The 24,763-nt window shown below is 43.8% G+C and overlaps 2 protein-coding genes across 6 annotated transcripts; one reads left to right on the top strand and one right to left on the bottom strand.

Annotated features, from left to right (window-relative positions):
- Positions 1 to 304: 304 nt before the first annotated feature.
- OARD1 (O-acyl-ADP-ribose deacylase 1) lies at positions 305 to 6,135 on the top strand. 5 transcript variants are annotated; one of them, XM_037052267.1, is made up of 6 exons: positions 305 to 387; positions 1,222 to 1,301; positions 1,614 to 1,758; positions 2,673 to 2,731; positions 3,746 to 3,858; positions 5,438 to 6,131. In XM_037052267.1, the coding sequence occupies exons 2-6, from the start codon at positions 1,263 to 1,265 to the stop codon at positions 5,538 to 5,540; spliced, it is 459 nt and encodes a 152-aa protein (XP_036908162.1). In that variant the 5' UTR covers positions 305 to 387; positions 1,222 to 1,262; the 3' UTR covers positions 5,541 to 6,131. The 5 variants fall into 5 exon arrangements, with proteins under 5 accessions (XP_036908162.1, XP_036908153.1, XP_036908176.1 ...); XM_037052258.1 differs by lacking the exon at positions 305 to 387 and adding an exon at positions 399 to 496 and having other exon boundaries at positions 5,438 to 6,135; XM_037052281.1 differs by lacking the exon at positions 305 to 387 and adding an exon at positions 513 to 595 and having other exon boundaries at positions 5,438 to 6,135.
- A 2,012-nt stretch (positions 6,136 to 8,147) lies between these two features.
- On the bottom strand, positions 8,148 to 18,466 carry APOBEC2 (apolipoprotein B mRNA editing enzyme catalytic subunit 2). The gene is made up of 3 exons (XM_037052236.1): positions 18,197 to 18,466; positions 10,720 to 11,283; positions 8,148 to 8,341 (listed from the first exon to the last, which is right to left on the bottom strand). The coding sequence occupies exons 1-2, from the start codon at positions 18,325 to 18,327 to the stop codon at positions 10,740 to 10,742; spliced, it is 675 nt and encodes a 224-aa protein (XP_036908131.1). The 5' UTR covers positions 18,328 to 18,466; the 3' UTR covers positions 8,148 to 8,341; positions 10,720 to 10,739.
- Between the last annotated feature and the right edge of the window lie 6,297 nt (positions 18,467 to 24,763).

Here is a 24,763-nt window from a genome sequence, read left to right as displayed (position 1 = left end):
TCGGGCCTCCCTCCAACTGCCTCCGCGCAGGCGTCTCTGTGGCCACGCCCCTAACCCCCAACCCCGCCCCCGCTCTGGGTTCGCCCCACTCCAGTTGGAAGAGCATTGCGCAGGCGTCCCGTGAAGCCACGCCCACTGCTTTGATTAGCTAGCACTCCCGACGGAAGGAATACGCCGGCGTCTTCTTGACGCGTCGGACGCTTGGGCTCGAACACCTCCCTGATTATATTACTACGCAGGCGCCAACTAGCTTTTTTGCCAACTTCCCACCCACTTCTATGCGGCTACTGGAGGCACACCCCTGGGCTAATGCGCAGGCGTCGTCCCTCCTCGCTCGTGGTTGGCTATCTCGTTATGCAAGCTCGGGTGGCGGCGGGAGACTCCACGGTATTTACCGCCGGAAGTTCGGTGGCTGTCACCAAAGAGTGCAGGTTCCGCTAGCTAGCTAGAGAGGCTGGTTTTCTTGTCGCCTGGGGGTGGTGGGCGGCCATGTTAGGTGCGTGTTTTTAAGGGCTATGGCCGGATTGGCTCCGCCTCTGGTCTCGTCGGCTGCTCCCCACCTAGCAGGGTGGGATTTGGAGCCCTTTCCCGCGGGGTGGGTTCTCTTAACGGCCGGTTTCAGGTGAAGAGTAACCCTGGTACAGTGGGGCTTTGAGCGGTCTTCCCCGCACCTTACCACGGGACGGCGGGACAGGCTCTACACCCTCGCTGACCCGCCCCAGGGTAGGAGACAGAGTGGGAGGCTTCTCTAGATTCTTCCCTTACCCACTCCCCTCCCTGCAAAAAGAGGGCAGTAGGCTTTTCTTGAGGGTCCACCTTCTTCCGCCGGGCACAACACTGCCTAGTTGCGGTTCAAGTCCCTCCTTTTTTCTTCTAGGCCAAACCCACCGAGTTTAAGAACTGTCCTAAACCCGCGGGCTCAAAGAAAGGAGGAGGCGTGTTTTAGGGCCGTCTTTACTTGCCGGTGGAGCTAGCGCTCCGGGAGAGCGCGAAATATGAGCGGGGCACGGTCCTTTTTGAACCTAAGGCTTCTCTCTCTCTCTCTCTTATTTATTTATTTATTTTTGCCTCAGAAGAGTTTTGTATTACTGCTTACAGGCTGGACGAACTCACATTTATTGATAAACACTGGGAGGAAAAGTAAAGTGGGTGGTCAGGTCGATCTGAATGTAATGTATTCAGACTGCCTAAGCATTTTTCCTTCTTTTTCCCTTCTCCTAGCTGAGGAAACATTTACATTTTGGAGGTAGCAACTCGATATCATGGCCGGCAGCCCTGGTGAAGATGCAGAAGGAAGCAGAGTGCGTAGTAACTATTATCTTATGGTGAAGTGAAATAAAAGTAATTGAGGTTAAACGTATAAGCACTTTTTAATTAAACCAGTAATTGAATTGTCTTTCTTTTCTCTAGCTATTTTATAATACAACCTAGGCAGAGACCAGCCATCACTTTCCTTTTACACATGCTGTAATTTGTAGTGGTTAACTCCTTAAATTCTGACGGTTTGGCTTTAAATCAAGAAGGTGGGGAGGGGCGGCAGATCGTAAAGATAAAGAAATAGTTTAGTGTTTTTTTGTACTTAATAAAACATTTCTTTCCTTTGCACATTTTAGATCGCTTATGTAAAAGGAGACCTTTTTGCATGCCCCAAAACAGACTCTCTGGCCCACTGTATCAGTGAGGATTGTCGAATGGGCGCTGGGATAGCTGTACTCTTTAAGAAGAAATTTGGAGGGGTGCAGGAACTGGTAAATCAACGTGAGTTCTGAAAACAGCTTAACTTTTATGCCTTAGCTAGAGCATCTTTTGGTTTCCTGTTGTACTTTAATTATTAAACAAGAGATACATGTAAAGAAGGTGTTCTTAACCACTGAGTACTTTTAATTCATCAGATTTTTTTCTCCACAAAAATAGTCTCTAGTTTGAGTCCTTATCACACTAAGCTTGACTTCTCCTAAATGCTTCTCATTTCTTTCTATACTCATAAAACCCTATTGATAATTCTCCACTTCTCTGAAAACCTTAATAACTCTGAAGTAAGTGCTTTGCAAATTCACAGGTATTAGCGTGGCATTTAAGATCCTTTGTTCACCCGTATTGTATTTGGGAGTTCAGAATCCTTTGTTACCCTCTTCCATCACTTTCTACCAGTGATTTTAAACCAGAGGTGTGTATCAGAAACCCATGGAGCTTCTGAAACAGTTGCTGAGGACACAGTCTAGGCTGAATCAGGATCTCCACTGGTGATTTTGATTCCAGCTTGTAAAAAACAATTTCTCTCTATTTGGTATTGTAGTTATATGTGAACATAACACCTTCTCATGATTGGAAACTCTTATGATTAGGAACCTTTCTCTACACCTATGTCCCCTATAATTATGCTTAAACATTAGCTCTTTGTATGTACAAAGGTTACTGTTGAATGAACACAACTGGTAAAGGAAAAATGTGAGGAAAACATGGTTGAAAACATGATTAAGAAAGTGGGAAGCTAAGGAATACAGTATTTAGGAAAGCTGATGAAGAGCAAAGTGTTCAAGGAGACAATAGATTTCTTTAGAGTTGAAAATGTTCTGGAGTAAACATCTGTAAAGATTTTTTTTTAATCTAAGAATGGAGATCAGTGTTTTGATTTTCTTTTTTCTTTCTACTATTAAATAACTTTTTCTTAGAAAAGAAATCTGGAGAAGTGGCTGTTCTGGAAAGAGATGGGCGATATATATATTACTTGGTAAGATGGGGCCAATTCTCAATAAGTTTTAAGGATTGGTGAACAGATAGGCTGTGCTGAATTTGTGTTGATTGTATTCCATTCTAGACAACCAGAGATGTTGAAAAGCTTCTGATCTCATACCAACTCAGGTCCAATGTTGATGGCTCTTTGGACCTCTGGGTTAGAAAGGAAATTGCATCCTAGCTCCACTGGATGACGTCTACTAAAGGCCTTTGTTCTAAGATTTGCAAAAGTTAGCAGTGTCTTTCATACTTTAATTCCTTCCTTGACATAGTGAGATAGAAAAACAATAATGTGCCGAGAGACAGATTGCCCAAAGGAGTTTTTCTTATTCTTCCCTATCAAATGCACTCCATTGCTTTTCCTGCCTTCTGTCTTAATGTGGGATTCTTCCATTGTCCACTCTTCAGCCCCGGAAAGAATGTGGCTTATTGGTGATGGTGCTGGTGACTTACAACCCACTACAAGGATTTGGACCTCAGACTAAATGGGGTCATTTGGATGCTGTCTTTAAGGCTGATGTGACTTCCAGTATTATTTGGAATGCAACCAGTGTATCTCTGTGCTTTTTTAGAGAAACAATAAGCAAGCAAGCATAATTTTTGAATACATAGGCTTAACAGGAAATTTTCAGGTGGTTTGGATTCTTCCTTATTACAGATGTGTAATAAGGGATAATAAGAGATAAGCAGCAGCTTATCTCTTGGAAGAGGCATAAAGACTTTCACCTACTTTGCTTACAAACAATACACAATAGGCACAGTTTGTAAGCCTGGTCTTGAGAAAAGGAAGGATTATATACATGGCAGTATCTGGGTTTCTCAGACCCTATTTAGTTGATTTTCCTAAGGGTCTCCCATAACTGGAAGGAACATTATGACATTTGTCATCACTGCTGTAGACTATTCTGTAAAAAATACACTCCTTGTTTTACTTAGGATGGGACAATGTGATGACTTCTTTGGCTGTCATTTTGGACTAATACAGTTTGAATTTTTTCTTTGTCCTCAGATTACAAAGAAAAGGGCTTCACACAAGCCAACTTATGAAAACTTACAGAAGAGTTTAGAGGCCATGAAGTCCCATTGTCTGAAGAATGGAGTCACAGATCTCTCCATGCCCAGGCAAGGAAAAACAGGGCCCTAAATGAAGATTTAATTGATTGGTGGGGCTTATTGTCTTACCCAAAGACAAATTACTTAAAAGCTTAATCTAAAATACAGACTGAAAGGTAAACAAATTTCAGAACTTTGAAAAATCACCAGAGAGTCTTGGTTGGGTAGCTCATTTGGTTAGAGCAGTGTCTCTATATGCCAAGGTTGCAGGTTCGATTCCTGGTCAGGGCCCATGAAAGGATCACTAATGAATGCATAAATAAGTGGAACGAGAAAATGATGCTGCTTTTCCTCCCTCCCTCCCCCTTCTCTCTCTCTCCCTGCCCTTCCTCTCCAAAAGTCAATAAGTTAAATCACCAGTGAGCCAATTGTCAGACCTTAGGCCAAGGCATACCCTGGGTCTTAACTTGGGTTGAATGAATAAGGATAAGTAACTTAAAATACACACCTGCCTCAACCTATGTAGTAGAGGGGAACTGTTGTTCAATCACATTTGTTAAATTTCTAGTATCCTCTCCTTGAAGCTTAGCCTTTTTTTCTGAAGCAATGTAAAGTTAAGAACCAAGACCAAGCAAGTGTGATTTCCCTCTGGGCCACTTCAGCTGTCCCAAACCTGTTAATTTTGTGCAAAGAAAGTTGTGAATGATCACTACCTTTTAAACTTCATGTTTGTTGGTGGTCACCTTGGGCGGTAGCTAGAGGATATGTCCCTGATATAATGTCTTAGGTTCTATCTGTTGGGAACTTAAAGAATGATGGGGTTTCAACATCCCTTTTGCTGTGTCTTAGGAAATAGGCTTGGGCTTACCTTTTCCTGTCTGCCTAGTTTTGAGTCAGTGCTGACTATACATACAGGTTTATTCCAAGCTCCAAGTTACTTATGTGGCTACAAGGTCCCTCATCTTACATTGGTCTTTCTGTACTTATGGATTATGAATCAGAAAATTTTTTTGATTATAGTTTTTTATCGGGACTTACCACAGTATATGTAGTTAGCAATTTTAAGCCTCTCTTTCCCCCCTAGGGATATTGAGGGTCAATAAAGTAATATCTTAGAAGAAAGGTTCTAGGTAGTAGAGTTTTGTGGATCGAGAAAGTTTTTTACCGGGGTATTGCAAAGACCTGAATTGCAGTCATCTTGGCATTTCACAACATTCCATCTTGACTTCCCATTTTAGCAGAGTTTCTGCTCCTTGACTGTCTTCTTATCTTCCACAACTTTCCATTATAAGTGTGTTTTTTAAATGCCATCCTTTTCCTGCCTTTCATAGCTAGTTTTCATAGACATAGAAGGATAGTGAGTCTCCCATGTCATGGCAGTTATACATGTATAAGTGTTGCTTGAAATAATTGGGAAGTGGTAACCAGTAGGCAGAAAAGAAGTGACAGCTTTGGAATGTTAGGGCTGTTTAGGAACAGCCTTGGGTGACTCAACAGGAATTAACTTGCAAATTCCCACCATGGTTGCCGGAAATCATGAAATCAGATAATGCGTTCTTATGCTTTGGGTGAATGCAGTCTAAAGAGGGAAAGAGTGATTTCCTAGATACCTTTATCACAACCAATGGAGATGTTTTGTCTTTTTCAGGATTGGGTGTGGCCTTGATCGTCTGAAATGGGAAAATGTATCTGCAATAATTGAAGAGGTGTTTGACACAACAGACATCAGAATCACTGTGTATACACTCTGAACAGATGAGTGTTTTGGATGTGTCCGCGTTTTCCTGTATCATCCCCACTGGGCTATACGACTGGGCAAACTGACCTTAAAAATTGTCAGAGGAAAGGTTCATGTGAAGTTGTCTGTGTCACCGGCCATGGTTAAGATTCCGTATTCCCATGGTTGGACTGGTACTCTGGAGGAGAGATTGCTTGGGAAATGTTGCTGTGATTTTTCCCTTTTTTTTCTTTTTAGGAAGGTAGGTAATAAATAGCCTGATAATAGTTGGGGAACCACATGTTGGGCCAGAGGGACCCCTGTTTGTTTCAGGATGCTACCTGATTTGTTTGGCTTGTCACTAGGTGGCAGCATTGATTCTGCTCTGCTGTTTTCAGAGAAATTTCAGGAAGGATAAACATTTCAGTTAATTTTTCATCTTTTGGCATTTGTGCATTTACTTAGTATTATCTTTATGTCATCAAATTTATCCTAGGAGAGAATTTTGAGGGTTTTTTTTGTTTGTTTTTGTTTAAATTACAAAAGCGGACTGTTTCAACATTGTTAACAAGGAATTTGTAGAGACCAAAAAAATTGGAAAATAAATATTTTTTCTTGGGCTACAGTGAGGTTCTGTGCACATGTCTGTTTTGTTCTGGACTTGGATAATGGAGAATTCACTTATAACTTGATTTGGAAAAGTCAGAGAGGGGGGTCCAGTGGGAAGACTGGCCAGTGGAGAAGAATGGACAGCATCGATGGGTCAACATACTGAAAAGGTAGGTTTTTAGAATACTCTCATGGTAAACTCTTCTGTCCACTACATAGTATCTGTGATTGAACCTGTCTGAATTTAATCATGAAACATAATACACTTTAATGCCTTGCAAAGTGCTTAGTGCAGAGATAACTCATTCCTCAACAAAGTCCATATGAATCTTTTTAAAAAAAGATTCATTCCCCCCCAATTTTATTTTGGTAATAGGGGGGTTAGGGAAGATGAGTAGGTTTCTTTGTGTTTTTAAGCTCTGGGGGTATGCTGAGAGCAACACTTCGCTCTTGTTTTTGCAGTGAGAGAAACAGGTTCATGGATTTATTCAGTGGTTCAGTAGCAGAGGTATTGGGAAAAGTAGTGGTATTTTTCTCCCCCACCCCTAACCCCCTTACTGTGGTGTTATGAGTTAAAACAGCCAGACCCAATACTGATTTTTCTCCCTTGAGTGAATTCTGGGCCTTTGTAGGACTTGCTTTCCCAAGTGTGAAAGAACTAGATTTTAGAATGGCCTTGTTGAAACACTAGGAGAGCAGTGGTTAAATATAACCTTTGTACTTTAGACTTATGTTCTTATCACATTGCAGCCTGATCTGAGGCAGCAGTTTGAAAAAGTGTGTCATGTATTTTGTGCCTCTGTGTGGAACAGATAGGTTCTTCATGTTACTGGGCTGGGGTAGTGCAGGAGCAAATTCATTTTCAAACTTTAAAGCTTTTCTTGAAGCTTTGCTTCTGTGCATTATTAATTAAATTGAAGGGGAAAAGAATGTCTGAATACACAAAACTGAAAATGAGAGTGAATGATGAGAGGAAACTTAGAATTACAGTATTTTACTAATTATTAATTGTAAAACAGGTATGGAAGGCTCCTACACTGAAAGGGATTAGGGTGAATTTTTATACGGAGTATGAACCTTGATGATTCTTTTAACAAAGCTTAGTGTTGTGGAGGACTGGCTCTAGTGGAATTCTGGGATTCAACAGGGATGTGAGAACATGCTTTGTCATTTGCAGGTAGTCTTGGGGTCAAATTCCGATGACTTACCACACTCAAAGCCTGGGGAAAGGCGTTGCCTTGATAATTACCTGCCTTGATAATCAGAATGAACACGTGATTCCTGGAAACCTAGTTAGAGTTTGGCAAACACCCAGAAATCACATGTAAAATTTTACTTCTTTAGGACTGAAACCTTTTAAGAAATAAGACTTTACATCAGCTTGCCATCACCATCAACTACCATGTGTAATCTACCCTTAAATTGTGAATCTGAACATTGAAATGCTCTTACTTCTCACCTCTGGTTAATCAAGAGACTAATTGCTTATTAATTGGTGTTTTATACACATGGGACATGGATATTTTATACACAGATTTTCCACGCCTTTTGTTTTACCCTCTATCATATACTTTGTCTTTAGAGAAGGCAAAAGGCACTCAAGGAATCTCAGAAGAAAATGTTTTACAGAGGTCAAGACCAGGGTGAGAAGTCTGCATGAGAGAGTATCCTGTGTTGCCTAGACAAGTCCTGGTTTAAATCTCCCTCCATTTTATATATGGCTTGGTTCATAGCTTGGGAAATGCTATTCTTGGGACTTGGTCACTGTCCATAGTTAACTGCTAAATGTCCAAGTTCCTTAAAAAACCTGGTCACAGAAAAGCCACACCATTTCTTTTATTGTTGCTGCTTATTTTTCTTTAGAAAAAACACAAATGCATTTCTGGACATAATTCAAAAATCTGCACAGATCTTGGGTCTGAGGTTCTGCCTTAAGCAGCCCATTTTGGGGAATGGTTAGAACCCTCAGTCCCATGATACCTGGTGCCCAAATTTGGTTGCTGTTTCTCCTCGCAACTCACTTTTTTTTTTCCTGAGAGCAGCCTTAGAGAAAGATGCACAGCTAAGATGATTTACAGCATGAGAAGTATGTTTTGCATCCTCATAGGGTCTTGGGCAGCAGGATTGGTTGGTGTCGAATGGTGTCCAGCTCCAAGTGGTATTAGGAAGTCAGGCATGTCCCAGATGGCCATACCTGTCACTGCTGTCTTCTGGCAGCAGGCAAACCTTGATGAGAAAACGGAAAACGTTACTGAGAGCCCTGCTGGCCCCGAACAATGAAGAGTTCTCTTGTTGAATTAGGGTTTTTGTGTGCCCCCTCCAAGAAGTTCCTAAATTTCTCCATAGTCTGTGACTATTGGTTTACCCAGAGTTGGATTTGTTCCATTTATGTTTTGGTGTGGTTCACCCAGAGAAATCCCCAGAACGGATCTGCTTGACTGTTGGAGTTGAACACACGGTTAAATCCTCATCTATTGTGTTTTTAAAGAGATGGAATAAGAAATAGGAAATCTTTCTTTAACAAATGCCCATTTCTTGGGAGTATTTTAATTAAACAGAGTTGTTCTTTTGGGCTTTTAGATACCATCTCTTTTTCATGCCAGTTTTTTTTTTTTTAACTTGGTACATTTTAACCCTTTCCTTTGGTAACATGAGCAACTCAAATAGAGTGTGGGAAGTATGTTAATAATGGGTCCAAAACATACAGTTATGCACATGAATAGGAAGAGGTTTATAATGTGGAACATGTCCAATGATACTTCATTAAGAATAATTTGACTTAGAAATGGACTTTTCTATCAAACCAATTTATCTGTTTTATTTCTTTTTAGATTAGCATAAGGTACAACCCTCAATTATCCAAAATTAAAAGCTCTTTTAATTCTCCTTGAAATGTTTATTTTTATAGCAGATTTAGCTATCTAATTTGATTTAATGGGGGGAAAAAAAGGAAAACAGCCCAAATCCCTGAGGACTTGCTAGTTAGGCAGCTAGAAGAAGTGGCCCATGACTCTGAAAGATGTTTAAGAAGCAAGTACACTAGGGTAACAATTAAGCTGCCAGTCATCACTTTGTAGAATCTGTGTAGAGTTTATAATTACAGTGATAGTACCGACACTAATAAAATCTTCAAGGAATTTAAAAGCTAATTTTGAATCTTCAGAGGTCACCTTGAGAAATCTATTTTTATTACCACTCACCACCACTCAGTGGCGTTTCATTTTACAGGAGCAGAGTTCCACGAGACATTTCCTGACCGTGGTCTCACTGAAGTCAATGAGTGGGTCCTGCTATTTGTAAGAAATGGCTGAGAATCCTGCCTTCATGGACTAGCAAATGCTCAGCTAGAGAATTATCAGGCTCCCTGAGTGCATGTCTAATAGCAAACACCTGCCAACATCAAGCTCCAGAACACTGATATTTTCAAAACATGTTTATGAAGTGACATCTCTTAAGAATAATAGTGAAAGAACCAAACGTAAGTTGAAGCTTCACAGAAGCATGCTACTTTTGTGTTTGAGTAAAACGTGAGTTATTCCAGAATTAAGGTGGTTGAAGAAGGTGGTGAAGACCATGTCTCTGTTACTGGGGGACTTTGAACAGTAACTCAGGCCTTGTAAAGAGACTTCGTCATAGCATTGTTGGGGGAGCAAAGTAGATTAGACCAAACTCAAAAAAAGGTAATAAAGGATTCTTTACCCTCTTTCCTGAGGGTGATTGGCCTGTTTCTGTAAGAATCTAATTTACCCTCAGCAAGAGGCCAAATTGGCCTTAATTGTGCCCTAATTATTTGCTTAAATAGCTAATTTTTTACTTCCAGATCTGCTATCCCATCTTGATATCTGCAGGAGGCTACTTCTGAGCTGCTGCCTAGTTTACAAACATCTTTTTAACTCTAAACATTCCTGCATAAAAGAACTTGTTGCTGTATTATCCCCATCCCCGCACTCAGCATTGTTCTGTGAGTTCTGCTGAGGTCTTCTCAACATAAGAAAAATGTTCTTACACTATACATTCACACAGCAATTATTGGTCTCCCTCAAAGAGGAATCATTTGTTTGAAAACACGAAAGCTTCCCTGGCTAAAAAAAAAAAAACAGTTGAGGAGTTTCAAAGGTATCAAAAGTGGAGGGAAAAAGCCCACCCCCAGGAATGAAACACCTGATTTAAAGGAAAAATGGAATGGTAGGGCTGCAAATAGGGGTGGGAGCAAGGCATCACCAAAGGAATTAGTGATTCTGGAAACACGTGCATGGGGACATGTGTAGGGGATTGGAATATATTCCAGGCTGTTGTTCAATAGCAGGCTTTTGGTCATCTAAATCTTTCACTACAGAAAGTTCCATCGAATCAAGGCTTTTAGATTCCTGTTAACCTTAAGTATTGCATGTTACAGGGAAAGTTATTCCGATATGGAAGTGTAGGTGGGAGAGGATTTAGGGAGAGGAATTTCGAGGAAATAAAAGGAGACAGGATCTTCTAAAATGTTTTTACAGTCAATCCAAAGCAGAAAAATGAAATCATTCCCCAGGAAAAATCCGACACCACTGGTTCCACCTGACCTCAAACTACCCAATTAATGGAGTAAGGGTGCCATGACTCACGTGAGGCTGTGCCCAATCGCCTACTTCAGGATGTCAGCCAACTTTTCCTCGTAGTACAGGAAGTTCTCTTGAATGTCCTCCCAGGGCTCAAAGGCCTTGGATTCGCCCTCTTCCTGCTCTACAAAATTCTGCCAGATGTACTCGAAGTCCTGGGGCTTCATGATGCGCAGTTTGCAGCCAGCTTCCTTCAGCTTCTTCAGAGCAGCCTGGATTTCGGGCTCCTCCCACATGAAGAGGCGCCCCACCAGAATGAGCAGGCGCAGGTTCTTGGTCTTGTTAAGGGTTTTGATGATGCGGTCAGCACAAGCTGCGCAGGGGCTGGAGGACACGTACCAGGTGATGTTGTATCGCAGGGCCGGGTCGAAGGTTGGCACGACGGTGTTGAAGAAGGCCTCCTCTGCATGGGCAGTTGCATGCTCATCCTCTAGGTATCCCCGGGATGCCTGCACTTGACCTCCCTTGTCCTGCACTTCAATCACATAGCAGAGAAAGGTCTTGTTCCGGCCAGAACTGTACTCCACATTCCGAAACTGGAACTTGAAGTAGTTGACAGGCAGCCGCTCCCTGTGTGTCAAGGAGACAAAGGGACAATGATGAGTTGTTTGTAGGGCCAGCCTGGAGTAGGTAGCTATTCAAAATCTCAACATCAGTGACAAAAGGGCATAAAAGATCCCAAAGGGTTTATTTGTAGGAAAGGGTATTTGGAGTGAGGCGTGCATTCTGGTCATCCCACTAGGAGGGGTCTCCAAGCACACTCCACCATTGCTCCCAATGCACAACACATACCTACATTTCTAAATCAATGACTCTTTAACCTGCCTCTACATTAGAATCATCTAGAAGACCCTACAAACATTGCCTGGGCCCCACACGAAACCAATTAAATTAGAACATCTAGTGGGGGCCCAGGCATGAGCATTGCTCGCCAGATGATTCTAATCTGTGGTCAGGTTTGAAAAGCAGTGTTTAAACAGTAATTTTACAAAGTAGCCAACATGTAAAATTTCTCACGACAAAGATTCCATAGAACATTTCATGTTTCATTCCTTCTCCTTGTCACTCATTTATGTTGCATCTTTGGCATGGAATAGCCTACAGTTTGCAGTGCCATGCTCTCCTAGTGGCTGTTTCTCAAGCCTATTGTTTCCCTTATGTGAAAGCAGAGTGGTCACATAAGTGTCCAAGAATTTTTTTATCTTTGAGGCCACACTTCCTAAAGGTATCTCTATGTAATGGAGCTTGCATGTAGTATTGAATCATTTCAGAGTCATGAACAATTTGGCCTCTGCTCGCTGGATTCTACCTGGACAGAGATGATATAAATAAGATGGCTGAAAACAATAGAAAACTTCTAAAAATGAATAGGTAGAGTGAAGGATATATGAAGGCTCTTGAAAGTTTAGTTTTGATTCAGGAGGCAATGGAGAATCACTACAGGTTACTGAGTAAAAAAAACCATGTAATAAAAGTCATGTCCATGGGAGAGGACTGTAGTGCTTTGGGCAGGTGGTGAAGCTGGGGAAAGCCTGAAATGAAGATAGCCCACTTGGTGTCTGAGGAGACCAGACTTGGTGATGAATATGTCCAGTGCCTTCTAGGAGAAGGTGCATGATGAGAAAATGAAAGCAGAAGAAAAAGGCCGGGGTTTTTTTTTTTTTAAAGTTCAGTGGTAAGAAGAAGGGGAGGGAAAAGCAGAGGGACTAGAGAGGGCATCAGAGTTAAAGATTGTTTTTATCTTTAGGTATACGCATGTGTTTTTCTCAAGTAGGAGGATATGTGCAGGTTTGAGGGCCAGGGAGAATAGGGAGGCTTTGACAGGAGAGATCGAAAATGCTGGAAGGAGCCCTGGCCAGGTGGCTCAGTTGATTGGAGCATTGTCCTGTACACCAAGAGGTTGCAGGTTGATTCCCGGTCAGGACACAAGCCTAAGTTGTGGATTCAGTCCCCACTGGGAGCACATAAAGGAGGTAACTGATTGATGTTTCTCTCACATGTTGATGTTTTTCTTTCTCTCTTTCCCTTTCTAAAATGAATTAACAAACAACTCCACCACATCCTCTGATAAGGATTTAAAAAGAAAGAGAAAATGCTGGAAGGAGAGCAAGGGATGAGTACCAGCTGGACAGGCTGAATGTTCTCTTTTTTAAAAATGTAATCTCTGGGGAGCATTTGAGATCTTGCTCCTCAGCATATGTCATCCTTTTAGCTCAGATAAGCTCTTGTAAAAATAAAAATAAAAATGTAATCTTTGTGGCTGTCCAGAAGATACCCCATGGCAGCCATTAACTTCCCTGTTTCTTCTCTGCCAACTTTCTGTTTCCCCCAAAAGGTCAAAGAGGTCACCTAACTCCCTGGGTTGCAGGGGAGTCCCTGGTATCCCAGGGCCTTGGCTTCTTAGTAGTAAGCAGCAGGTGCCAAAGAGCTGAGTAAACTTGAGCTATTTCCCTGCAGTGATCCCTTCCCCCATCACCAATTCTTCTCTACCCAAGTTCCCATGTCCCTTGCTGACAAGTTAAGTTTCCACTGCAGAGATGGATGTGTTTGAGGATCCAGCCCCAGGGATTCCATCAGGTACTATACTTAGCTCTCTAAGCCCCCTCTCTCTATGGTTGGATGTGTTTATTATTTACTTAACATTTTGGGAGAATGCGTGCTTGATGATTTCCCTCTCCTTTTCAATCCCTGCTGAGATTAGCTCTCTCTGACTGATTTCCCCTTCCCCCAATCTCCCCACCCCAGACCGCTCCTGGACTTTCCTGGTTGCGAAATGATCCCTTATTTCCCTGGGGGTTTTTTTTTTCCCTTCCCAAGAAGCACAGAGCTTATCTTTCTTGCCCAAACCCTTTTTTGCTTTCAAGACTGGCCAGACCTCCCCACCTCACCCCAAGTCTAACCCAGAGTCACTTGTATGATGGATTCTCAAAAGTCTTCACTAATGTTTTTGGTAAGTTCTGTGGCTTTAAACAATACAATGTATAAGGAAACCAATTTTACCACAGGCTAATTGGTATAAACAAAACTTAAATTCCTATGGCATCTCATCAGAATTATAATGAAATGTCATCGAAAGAAACGTGGTTATTTGAGGACCTGCTATATTCACGATTGTGTGTGACTGGCCTGGGGGCTTCAGCAACCGCTGTCTGTGGTCCTTCAGGTTTCCTTCTGGAACCACCAAAACTATTGCTCCCACTTGGCCAAGGACAGCCCCATGGAGTGTGGATTTGGCCCAGTGTGCAATTGCAGGTTGGCTGGGTGGTCTGAGACTGCGGCTTTTCTCTGCCCCTCTTAAGCTCTGATGGCTTCCCTCCTCCTCTCCTCTGGGAGGACCCAGGGAAATGTGAAACCCAAGGGAGAGGAAGAAATTTCACCTCTATGAATGCTGTTTTCCAGCCCCTCTTGCCAGCAGCCACATGGTCTACCCTGTCCCCCAGCAGAGACAGCAGAGTAAGACACAAGAGACGCCTCAGGAAGGGCAGGGCTTTCAAAGGGACAAAGGGAAGCCAGGGAAGGTCTTGGCTCTCCTCTCTCTTTTGGGCTTCCTCAGAAACTGAGTTTGCCTGGCTTCTCCTTTTTGGTCTTCTGGAAGGAGCATAAAGATTGAATGAGGTTCTTTGGGAATTCCTACAGACTGAAACAGCTAGGCCCTTCAGGGAAAGCAGGAGAACAGCATTGATAGAGGCCCAAAAATTCCCAGAGAGCTGAGCCAACATGGTCTTCTCTGGTGATATTACAGAACCACAAAAGAAGTCAATGCTTTATGCCCACTAGTAGAAGGAAGGAAATAGTGACACTTCTTAAATAATCACATTATTTTTCTAGTAGCATGACATGATATGCACGAGGACCACATTCATTTATACTCTCAACCTCAGCAGATATTTTACCGCCAACGTGGAAGGTGTGTGTGTGGACACTGGAGTGGTGCACAGGACGGAGATGAGGATGACAGGTTTTTCTGCTTGGGCTCAGTCACTTCTTCAGGCACCAAAACCAACAGCATTATTCCTACTCCCAGCCTCAGACAACACCACTTTAAGCACCACTTCCTCATACTTTATGCAGCAAGAACACTCACACTTCATCTGCTTAGACCCGGGTTACTGGGCATTGCAATTCTGTAGGCAGGAAACTGAGACTCTGAATATCTAGAAAAAACTGGGATGATGGTCTGCTTGGTGGAGGGGAAGGGATGTGAGTAAATCTGTGTGTGTATATACACACACATGCACACTCACACAGAATATATATATATATATACACACACACACACACACACACATATATACATAAAGCCACAGAACACATATATATGTGCATACATATGTATATATATGTGTGTGTGTGTATATATATAGAGACACACACACACACAGATTTCATACATCCTGAATTTCTCTCCTTGTGAAGTTCTCCCTGCAGTGAATTCCCTATCCCAATACCTGGCAGAGAGCCCAACACACAGTAGGTGGTCATCATTAGTTCATTCTTTTATTCACATATATTTATTGAGTACCTCTTAGGAGCTAGGTATTATTCTTGGTAATAGGGACAGAGGAGTTAAAAGGCAAAAATCCCTATCCTTGTGGAAATTAAATACTAGGAGGAATACTAGAGGAAATGGGCAGTAAAGAAATGATTCCTATTCAGTAAATACTGGTTGACTATAAAGTACTCCTCCTGATGTTGTTTTAGACACAGTGTGATGACATGGAGTCAGACAGTCCTGGGGGTTCATGCTCTGCTCCATCCACTAGCTTTGGACAAAGTGTTCACCCTTCCAAGATTTGGTTTCCTCATCTCAAATACAGGTTGAATCATCCAGCCCCTTGGAGTTTGAACAACTGTTGACACTCAAGAAACTAAACCTAGTATTGATGGATGGTGTCCTTTGGGATCCCAAATCTTACCCCTCAGAGTACCCTCTTAGGTACTCCCGAGACTCATCCCTTCCCTACTGTCCCTCATTTTCAGAGGGTCCTCTCAGGAGTGTGCTAGTTTAGCACCAGCAAGTTGAAAGAAAGAGAAAAAAACCACACTGATTTCTAACTTTGCTGACTTCTGTAAACACTCTCATTATGGAGACTTCAAGAATGAGAGCTGGGAAGAGAGATGTACAACGGACCCTTCGCCAACGTGAGCTGGCTCGGGCACACCAACTGCAGCTTGAGACCCTTCTTTAACGCCGTCCGCCATGTTGTTTGTTAATGTTCTTAGGTCTGCCTCTGTCCCGAGTGCCTATTAAACGTGAATCATGACAAGCAGGATATGTGTCTCCCTTTATCCTACCTGGTACTCTTCCTTCCCTTCAGACTGCTGAAAAGCCACCTGCTTTTCTGCTAGTTTGTGGCCCAAGTCTAAGGAGCAGTATGGACAGACCCTTCCCTATGAGTCCAGGCCAGGAGACCTGCTTAGACTCCTTTGAGTCCAGGGCATCTGGAAAGTGAAGGAGAGGAAAGCCGTCTCCTCGTCCTGTCCCTGCACAGACACAGCCGCACCTCTGAGCTATTTTAAGCCAACTGTTTACCCCAAAGGGCCCAGGAGGCAGATCTACCGGCTGTTACTTGTGGCCAGGAAACACTCAGGGCCCCACCTCCCTCCTGATCTGCTCTTAGAGCCCCGGGAAAGCTGCCGCCACCTCCCCCCAACCTGCCTCTTTTCTGAGCCTTGGGTCAGGGAAAGCCTCTGAACCACACTACCCTGCAGACAGAGACAGATGGAGCTCTGTCTGGTAACCCTGGGAACCAGAATGAAGAAGAGGACAGTGGAAAGTGTACTTGGCTGGAGTCAGAAGACCTGCCATTTACTGCTTCTGAGGTCTTGGACAAGTCACACAATCTCCCTGACTCTCAGTTTTCGCATCCGAGAGTGGCAGTACTGTGTCTCCCTCCCCCAGCAGTGTGCTGAGGGCTGAGTGAGCTCAGGCCTGTGAAAGTATGCCATGATTACAAAGACCTGGACAGATGTAACCCTTTAGTATCCACCACACTGGGACTCCAAGGCCTATTCAACTCAACAATCTAATTCTGTTACGGACCTACCCTGTCCCTGTGCTGAGGAAATCACACCACTGCACAGAGTGGGCATGTGTGTGCATGTCTGTGAACAGGGCAGCATGGACCAGCGTGCTCAGATGTTAGAAACAGAATTTCCTTCCACAGAGGTCTCCTGGAATCAAGGACTCTCGGGTCTGGTAGCTCCAGGCTCTCCCTGTGTCTTTATTAATTTGTGCCTATAGCTTTTTCATCCTAAATTGAGGGGGACGTTAGTTGGTTGGACATGGGAGAACACAAGTTCAGAGGCTTTATCCTGAACTCTTGTCTCCAGAATTCGGAAGCATTTTCCCTCAGGTTCTCTTAGATATCAGAAAATATCTGAGCTGGAAGGGATCTTAGGAATTGGCTAATGTAAACTGCTCATACTACAAATGAGAATAAGGAGGCCTGGACTGGAAAGCCACTTGCCAAGCTTAAGACAGCAGGTCCAAATTGCCCCCCCAGGGCTCCTCCTGCCTCTGGAAGGCAGCACACCTCTATTCTTTCTGAAATTTTCAGCGTGGCCCTTACTCTGCCTGTGGGCACTGCTGGGCTCCCAGGAAGAAAATCTCGGGGCTCAGGAGGAAATGTGGCCCCACATATCCCTTGATTGTTCTTTTTGCTGAGGATCTTAGCCGGGTCTTCTCTGGAAGGGACACAGAGGGAAGAGGAAAAAGACCACTTGGTATTATTCCTGGAGATGGCATGATGTGGACCAGACAGAGGGACCCTGTATGCAGACCCCTCCTTGTGGCCTTGAGGCCCTTTGCTCTGGGTTCTGGTTCCCCTGGGCTGTGGCTGCAGGGGTTAGAACATCTCCTCTCTCCAGAAGCTCCTAGCCCTGGACTGTTACCTGTGCTGTGACCTCCCTGTTTCCCTGGGGATGGATGCGGACAGTCCCCGGGGACACTCAGAAAAGATTGAACAAGGACAAAACTGCTCCTCACTCAGGCTTAGAAAAGAATGAGTCTGTCTTTCCTGCTTTAGGATCTTCTCCTGAGAGGCTCTAAAAGAAAGGGTGAGAGATATGCAGGTAGAAGAGAGGCCCACTCAGCAGCAGAGAGAGAAGTGGAGAGAGGAGGTCCTCTGGGGCCATATTTAAATGTGCCAGTGTCATCCTATGTACTTACCAGGTTCCTTGGGACTAGAGAATCTCTACCAAAGAGGCAGGTGATGTCCCAAGACTAAGAGGTTTCAGAGGTGGTTTCATTGCCTCCAAGGAGCTACTCCTACCTCCCCTAATTAGAGGGTTTGTGGTGTCACCCCAAGAAGCCAAGTGAGATTGCTGTGTCCCTGGCAGCCCCTACCCTGCACCCTGTGCTTTCTAACAGTTTGACCCAGACTCCTGCTATTACCATCCTAAATTCCCCCAGCCTGTCCCCAGCCTGTCCCCAGCCTGTGCTCTTCTAGGGAGGATGACCCCAGGCCACACTGGCTCTCACCCTGTGACGATCTCAAAGGGTGGCAGTTCAATCAGCTCTTTCAGCTTCTCTGGGTCATCCAGGTTCTCCAGATCCTCGCCATTCTGGGAGGCAGGCGCCGAAGCCTCAGCGTCCTCTTCTTTCTGAGCCATGGAGGGGCTGTGGCTGGGGAGTCACTGAAAGAAAGAAGAGGCAGCAGTCTGGGCCAGGGCTTGGCAGCAAAGTCCCAGGCAGCTGTCAGCAGCTTAATCTGCTGGGGGATGGCAGGCAAAGGACTGGACAGGCCAGGCTGAGTGTGCTTACCCTTCACCACAGGCTTTATAAGCAAAGGCCTCTCGCCCCTCCCCCAGGCCCTCTCCCTCCCTCCCTCTTTTTATAATTGAGTGACAGCGGGTGCCAGGATGGGGGAATGGAAAATCTGGCCATGAGTATCCCCTATTTATCAGCAGGCAAAGACAGGAAGCTGGCAGGTGGGGGTGGCTTGACCTGCTCTCCCTCCCCACACATATTTATATTCTCTTACTCCTCTTCCCTCACCTTATATCCTTCCCTTTGTTTCCCACCCAATTTCCCCAGCTCTTTCTTGGAGGGGGCAGTGTTGTGGGAGGTGCCTCAGGGCAGGCACCCTGAGATTTAGGAGGGAAGCACTCTCAGAGGTTTAAGCAGGATGAGGCTTGCTGCAGACACCCAGGCCAGTGTGCTTGAGGAAAGTTGGGCTCGGGGTGGGATAAGGACTATCAATGTGGAAAGAAACTGTGAACCCATACGCGAAAGGATTAGATGAAAATTGCCTGTTATGGATGCACAATGAGATGACAAATTTGGGAGCCTCCAGTAGTAACAATGCTGCCTGCCATTTACTAAACTTAGAGTTTTTGAAATAGGCCAGACCATGGTTTTAGTGTTTTATAGGTGAAATTGGACTTAACGCTCTCAGTGGCCCTGGGAGGCAATGTATATTATCCCCATGTTATACATGAGGAAACTAAGACATATAAAAGGGTAAGGGCCTTGCTTAAAGTCATAAGCCCATGAGTGGTGTCAGGATGGGCAGGGTAGGATAAAACGGTGGCTGGACTACAATCAAAATGGCGCCCGGACTACAACCTGGAAAAGACGGCTGACATCAAACCAGAGAGCTGAAGGGGCGGGGTCTGCCAAAAATGGGTACTGCATAGCAACCAATGATATATTGCCGCTTTGTTCAATGGGGACCAATCCCCAGCTCCCACGAAGAGACCAGAATAAAACGCCGCCACCTTCCCTGCTTGGGTGCAACTCCCGCGGCCCCACTCTACGGACTGGAGAATCTTGCCTGGGTGCACAAACCCCAAGAAAGCTCTGTGCTGCCTCACTTTGTGGTTGATTGGCATTTCTTCCTCGACGGAGCCTAAGAAAACCTTTCAAGGGGCAGATTCAGGGTTAAAACACAGGCTTTATTTGTTTCTATTATTAAATGTATTGGGGTGACATTGGTTAATATGATTATTTAAATTTCAAGTGTATAATTCTATAATATATTATCTGTACAGGGTGGGGCAAAGTAGGTCTACACTTGTTCATATGAAAATAATGTAATAATGAAAATAATACAAGAATAAAATCTGTTTCGCATGTTCACAACCGGAAACCTACTTTAGCCCCACCCTGTATATTGCACTGCGCTCACTGCCCGAAGCCTCATCTGCTGCCCTGTATTTGTTTACCCTCTTCAACCTTCCCCTCCCCTGCCTTCTGGTAACCACCATACTGTTGTCTGTGCCTATGAGGGTGTTTGTTGTTCTTGTTGTTTTTGCTTGTTTGTTTTCTTTTGTTTCTTTCTATTTGATATCCCACATATGAGTGAAATCATATGATTCTGGTCCTTTTCCATCTGACTTATTTCACTTAACACGATGGCCTTAAGATCCATCCGTGTTGTCGAAAATGAGAGTACTTCATCCTTTCTCGTGACTGAGTAGTATTCCACGGCATACATGTTCCACAACTTCTTCATCTGATCATCCACTGGAGGACAGTTAGGTTGTTTCCATGTCTTGGCCACTGTGAATAATTCTGCAGTGAACATGGGGGTACATATATCCTTACAAGCAAATGTTTTCAAATATTTCAGGTAGATCCCCAGAAAAGGAATTGCTACTCATATGGTAGCTCTATTTTAATTTTTGAGGAATCTCCATACTATTTTCACTGGTAGCTGTGTCAATTTACATTCCCACTAGGAGTATATGAGAGTTCCCTTTTCTCTACATGTTTTGCAACACTTGTTTCTTTTCTTATTGATAACAGCCATTCTAAAGGTGTCAGGTGTTATTTCATTGTGGTTTTGATTTGCATTTCCCTGATAGCTAGTGCAGTTGAGCATCTTTGCATATATTTGTATGTCTTCTTGGGAAAAGTGTCTGATCAGGTCCTCGGCCCATTTTTTTTAATTGGATTGGTTTGGTTCGTTTTTGATGTTGAGTTATATAAGTTCTTTCTTTTTTAAAAAAATATATATTTTATTGATTATACCATTACAGTTGTTCTATTCCCCACTTCATTCCCCTCTACCCTGCACACCCCCTCCCCCACCATTCCCCCCTTTAGTTTATGCCCACATGTCTCAAGTCCTTTAGATTCTACATTTCCCACACTATTCTTGCCCTCCCCCCTGTCTATTTTCTACCTACCGTCTATGCTACTTATTCTCTGTACCTTCTCCCCCCTTCTCCTCCTCCCACTCCCCTGTTGCTAACCCTCCATGTGTTCTTCATTTCTATGGCTCTGCTCCTGACCTAGCTGTCCTCTTAGTTTGATTTTTTTTTAGGTGTGGTTGTTAATAACTGTGAGTTTGCTGTCCTTTCACTGTTCATATTTTTTATCTTCTTTTTCTTAGATAAGTCCCTTTAACATTTTATATAATAAGGGCTTGGTGATGATGAACTCCTTGAACTTGACCTTATCTGAGAAGCACTTTATCTGTCCTTCCATTCTAAATGAAAGCTTTGCTGGATAGAGCAGTCTTGGCTGTAGGTCTTTGGATTTCATGACTTGGAATACTTCTTTCCAGCCCCTTCTTGCCTGTAAGGTCTCTTTTGAGAAATCTGCTGACAGTCTGATGGGCACTCCTTTGTAGGTGACTGTCCCCTTATCCCTTGCTGCTTCTAGGATTCTCTCCTTCATTTTAATCTTGGCTAATGTGATTATGATGTGCCTTGGTGTGTTCCTTCTTGGGTCCAACTTCTTTGGCACTCTCTGAGCTTCCTGGATTTCCTGGAAGTCTATCTCCTTTGCCAGACTGGGGAAGTTCTCCTTTATTATTTGTTCAAATAAGTTTTCCACTCATGGCTGTTTCTCTTCCCCTTCTGGTACCCCTATAACTCGGATATTGGAGCATTTAAAGATGTCCTGGAGGTTCCTAAGCCTCTCCTCATTTTTTTGAATTCTTGTTACTTCATATTTATCTGTTTGGTCATTTTTTTCTTCCTTCTGGTCCACTTTCTTGATTTGAGTCCCAGTTTCCTTTCCATCACTATTGGTTTCCTGTGCATTTCCCTTCATTTCAATTAGTTTAGCCTTCATTTGTTTCTGTAATTTGTGACTAAAATCGACCAGTTCTGTGAGCGTCCTGATCACCAGTATTTTGAACTGTGCATCTGATAGGTTCGCTATTTCTTGCTTGCTTAGAGTTATCGGCTCTGGGGCTTTGAGTTCTTCTTGAACCATGTTTTGGACTGTTCATGCCTGTTGGGTATGAGGAGCAGAGCCCTAGGTGTTCACCAGGGCGGGGCAACTCAGTCACTGGGTTGTGATGCTGTATGTGGGGTCGGGGTCAAAGAGGAGCAATGACGGTCCCCTCTGCTGCTTTCTGCTGCTTCCTGCTGCTGGGGCCTGCGTGGTCTGTCTCACTGCTCACTCCTTTGCTGGTTTATCTGCATGCAAATGTGTGATGCGGTCAACCTGCCACCTTGCATCCTCACTGGGTCTGCCCAATGCTACCCCATGCTTGGGATCCGTCCACAGCTGCCTGGGTGCCTGGGGTCGGGGGATCCTTCCTGCCCCACCCTGCTCCGCTGCTGGCTCTGCCCCTCTTACTGGTCTAGTTGAATGGTTCATCGTTGTCTGACTTCCGTATAGTTCAATTTTCTGTTCTTTGGCTGTGTCTTTGTTTACTAAACCTTTGTTGTATTCAAACTTGGTTGTGGGAGAAGGCACAGTGTTTCCACCTACACCTTCATCTTGGCGGAAGTCTTGAGTTATTTCTATAGTTTGGATGTTAGCTCGTTATCACTGGCATTATTTACAAATACCTTTCCCTGTTTAGTTGGTTGCCTTTTTGTTTGTTGACAGTTTCTTTTGCTGCTCAGAAGCTTTTTAGTTCGATGCAGTCTTATTCATTTATTTTTGCTTTTATCGCCCTTGCCTTTGGAGTCAAATTCATAAAATCCTCTCTGAGACCAACGTAGATAAGTTTAGTACCTATAGTTTCTCCTATGTATTTTATTAAAACCCAGGATTTTTACTCTAGAGGCCAAACTTTCAACCACTGAGCTATGTTTCTTCTTAGTCAGTTTTTAATATTATTTGACAAATATTTATTGAGCATCTACTGTGTGCCAGGTGCTGCTTCAGATACCAGGGACATGGCAAAGAACAAAACAAATGAAAATCTGCTCTTACAGAGAATGAAGGGGTTGGACAATAAACAGGACAAGATCATATCACCCAATATGATCTATTTGGTGGAGCTAAGTGCTAAGGGAAAAGGTAGGGAAGGGGCACAGAGTGATGAGGGAGGGGTGTTCAATTGTAGGAGAGTCAGGAAAGGACTTTGAATAGGAGACAATTGAGAAAAGATCTGAAGGAACCCTGGCTGGTGTGGCTCAGTGGATTGAGTGCAGGCTGTGAACCAAAGGGTTGCTGGTTCGATTCCCAGTCAGGGCATGTGCCTGGGTTGTGGGCCAGGTCCCCAGTGGGGACCATGTGAGAGGCAACCACACATTGATGTTTCTCTCCCTCTCTTTCTCCATCCCTTCCCCTCTCTCTAAAAAGTAAATTAATTAATTAAAAAAAAAGATCTGAAGGAGGTGAAGGAAAAAATGTGGATATCTAAGGGAAAAGTAGATAGGAGATGAGCAGATGCAAAGGCACTGAGGTGGGAGCCAGCAAGGACCTATGTGTCTGCAGAGTCCTAAGAGATGAGGCCAGAGAGATAAATAAGGGCTAAACAGGCTGGAGCCTTATGGGCTCTTTTTCTCTGGGTGAGATGGAAAGCCACTGTCTTTAAACAGATGAGACACACAATCTGACTTAAGTTTTTACAGAATCACTCAGGCTTCTTGGTTGAGAACAGACCAAAGGTGAGCAAGACCAGAAGCAGAGGCACTAGTTATAAGCCTATTGAAACTAGTGACAGGTGGGGTCTCTAGAGAAATCCATGAGTTGGCACACAGTTGGAAGATGGATGGGTGGTTTTTGCAGTTCACATGAGAGGTCCTTAGAAGGGGCACAGGTTTTCATGTTCAGGGCAGTGCAAACACTCTAGAACACTTTCAGGGGTACAGAAGGGTGAGTCAGGGTCACCCAGAGGTTGAAAACAGGAATGGAAGAACAGTGGGAGACTGGGCTGAACATAGCTCCTGATGGGATTGGCTGGGGGTGATAAGAAGGTAGGGGACTTTTCAGTGGCCTGGCTAGAGAGTGGGAGTCAGGGTGCTTTGGAGGATTTGGGCTCTCTTCTCCAGAGAATTCCGAGCAGCCTGATGCCCAAAGATGCCCAGGTATTTTTGTTTGCCTGAAATGGTCATAGTTTATACCTGTTGTCCAGGCATCATTACTACTAGTGCCCCTCACACCCCGAATTTGGCCCAGTATAGACAAAAACTACATGGTCAGCCTACCTATGGGGTTTATTACTAAAAACATTCTTACCCAGAGATTTTTTTCCAGGCATATTTCCAGGGGTGTAAAGCACACAACAGTGGTAGGAGAGCCTGTGTCCACAAAGAAAAGGTAGAGTTAACTGATAAACAGCAAGCGCACATTATTATTAGCAGCACACAAACACCCAGCATTCAAATGCAAAAGTTGGCTTCATTCTTTTACTTGATCCATATTTACTATAGTGCTAGGCACTATAGTAAATACCAAGAGTACAGAGATGAAGAAGACACTGCCTCACCAGGACATCCAGTCTTTATGACATTTGCAGCACCATCAAGCAGTCCACGTGCATTATGTCATTTAGTCCTCATACCTGTCTCACACCAGTGTGTATTATGGGCCTCGTTTTGCAAGTTAGGGACGGGACTTGCACAAGATTACACAGGAGGTAAGTCCAGGTCTTCTGAGCCTAAGTTCTTATTTCCAGAGCTGCACCCAGCTAGCTCTGATGAATTATCTGTATACCATTATCAATGTCGCAGCTACAGTGATGTGCTCAGTTCAAGAGAGAAAGGATAAAATGTCTGGGTGGTGGAGAGGGGTCCTTTCAGTTTGCTGTTCCCCTGTGGGAAAGACTTCTTCCCTTGGCTGTCAGTGTAACTCTGGACTGGGAGAAAAGAAGAAAATTCCATGTTTATATCTCCATCTCAGCCCCCGATTCAC

Source organism: Sturnira hondurensis, unplaced genomic scaffold (genome assembly GCF_014824575.4).
Source record: "Sturnira hondurensis isolate 20B ecotype Veracruz unplaced genomic scaffold, ASM1482457v3 Scaffold0000880, whole genome shotgun sequence".
In the NCBI taxonomy this organism is placed as follows: domain Eukaryota; kingdom Metazoa; phylum Chordata; class Mammalia; order Chiroptera; family Phyllostomidae; genus Sturnira; species Sturnira hondurensis.
The sequence above is the reverse complement of the archived record's forward strand: the minus strand, read 5'-3'. Positions and strand labels throughout refer to the sequence as shown.

Coding starts and splice junctions, on each gene's coding strand:
- OARD1 (XM_037052258.1), top strand. CDS start 1,263: ATGGCCGGCAGCCCTGGTGAAGATGCAGAAGGAAGCAGA. Junction 1,302..1,613: donor AAGATGCAGAAGGAAGCAGA/GTGCGTAGTAAC, acceptor TGCACATTTTAG/ATCGCTTATGTAAAAGGAGA. Junction 1,759..2,672: donor GCAGGAACTGGTAAATCAAC/GTGAGTTCTGAA, acceptor ACTTTTTCTTAG/AAAAGAAATCTGGAGAAGTG.
- APOBEC2 (XM_037052236.1), bottom strand. CDS start 18,327: ATGGCTCAGAAAGAAGAGGACGCTGAGGCTTCGGCGCCTGCCTCCCAG. Junction 11,284..18,196: donor CCCTTTGAGATCGTCACAGG/GTGAGAGCCAGT, acceptor CTTGACACACAG/GGAGCGGCTGCCTGTCAACT.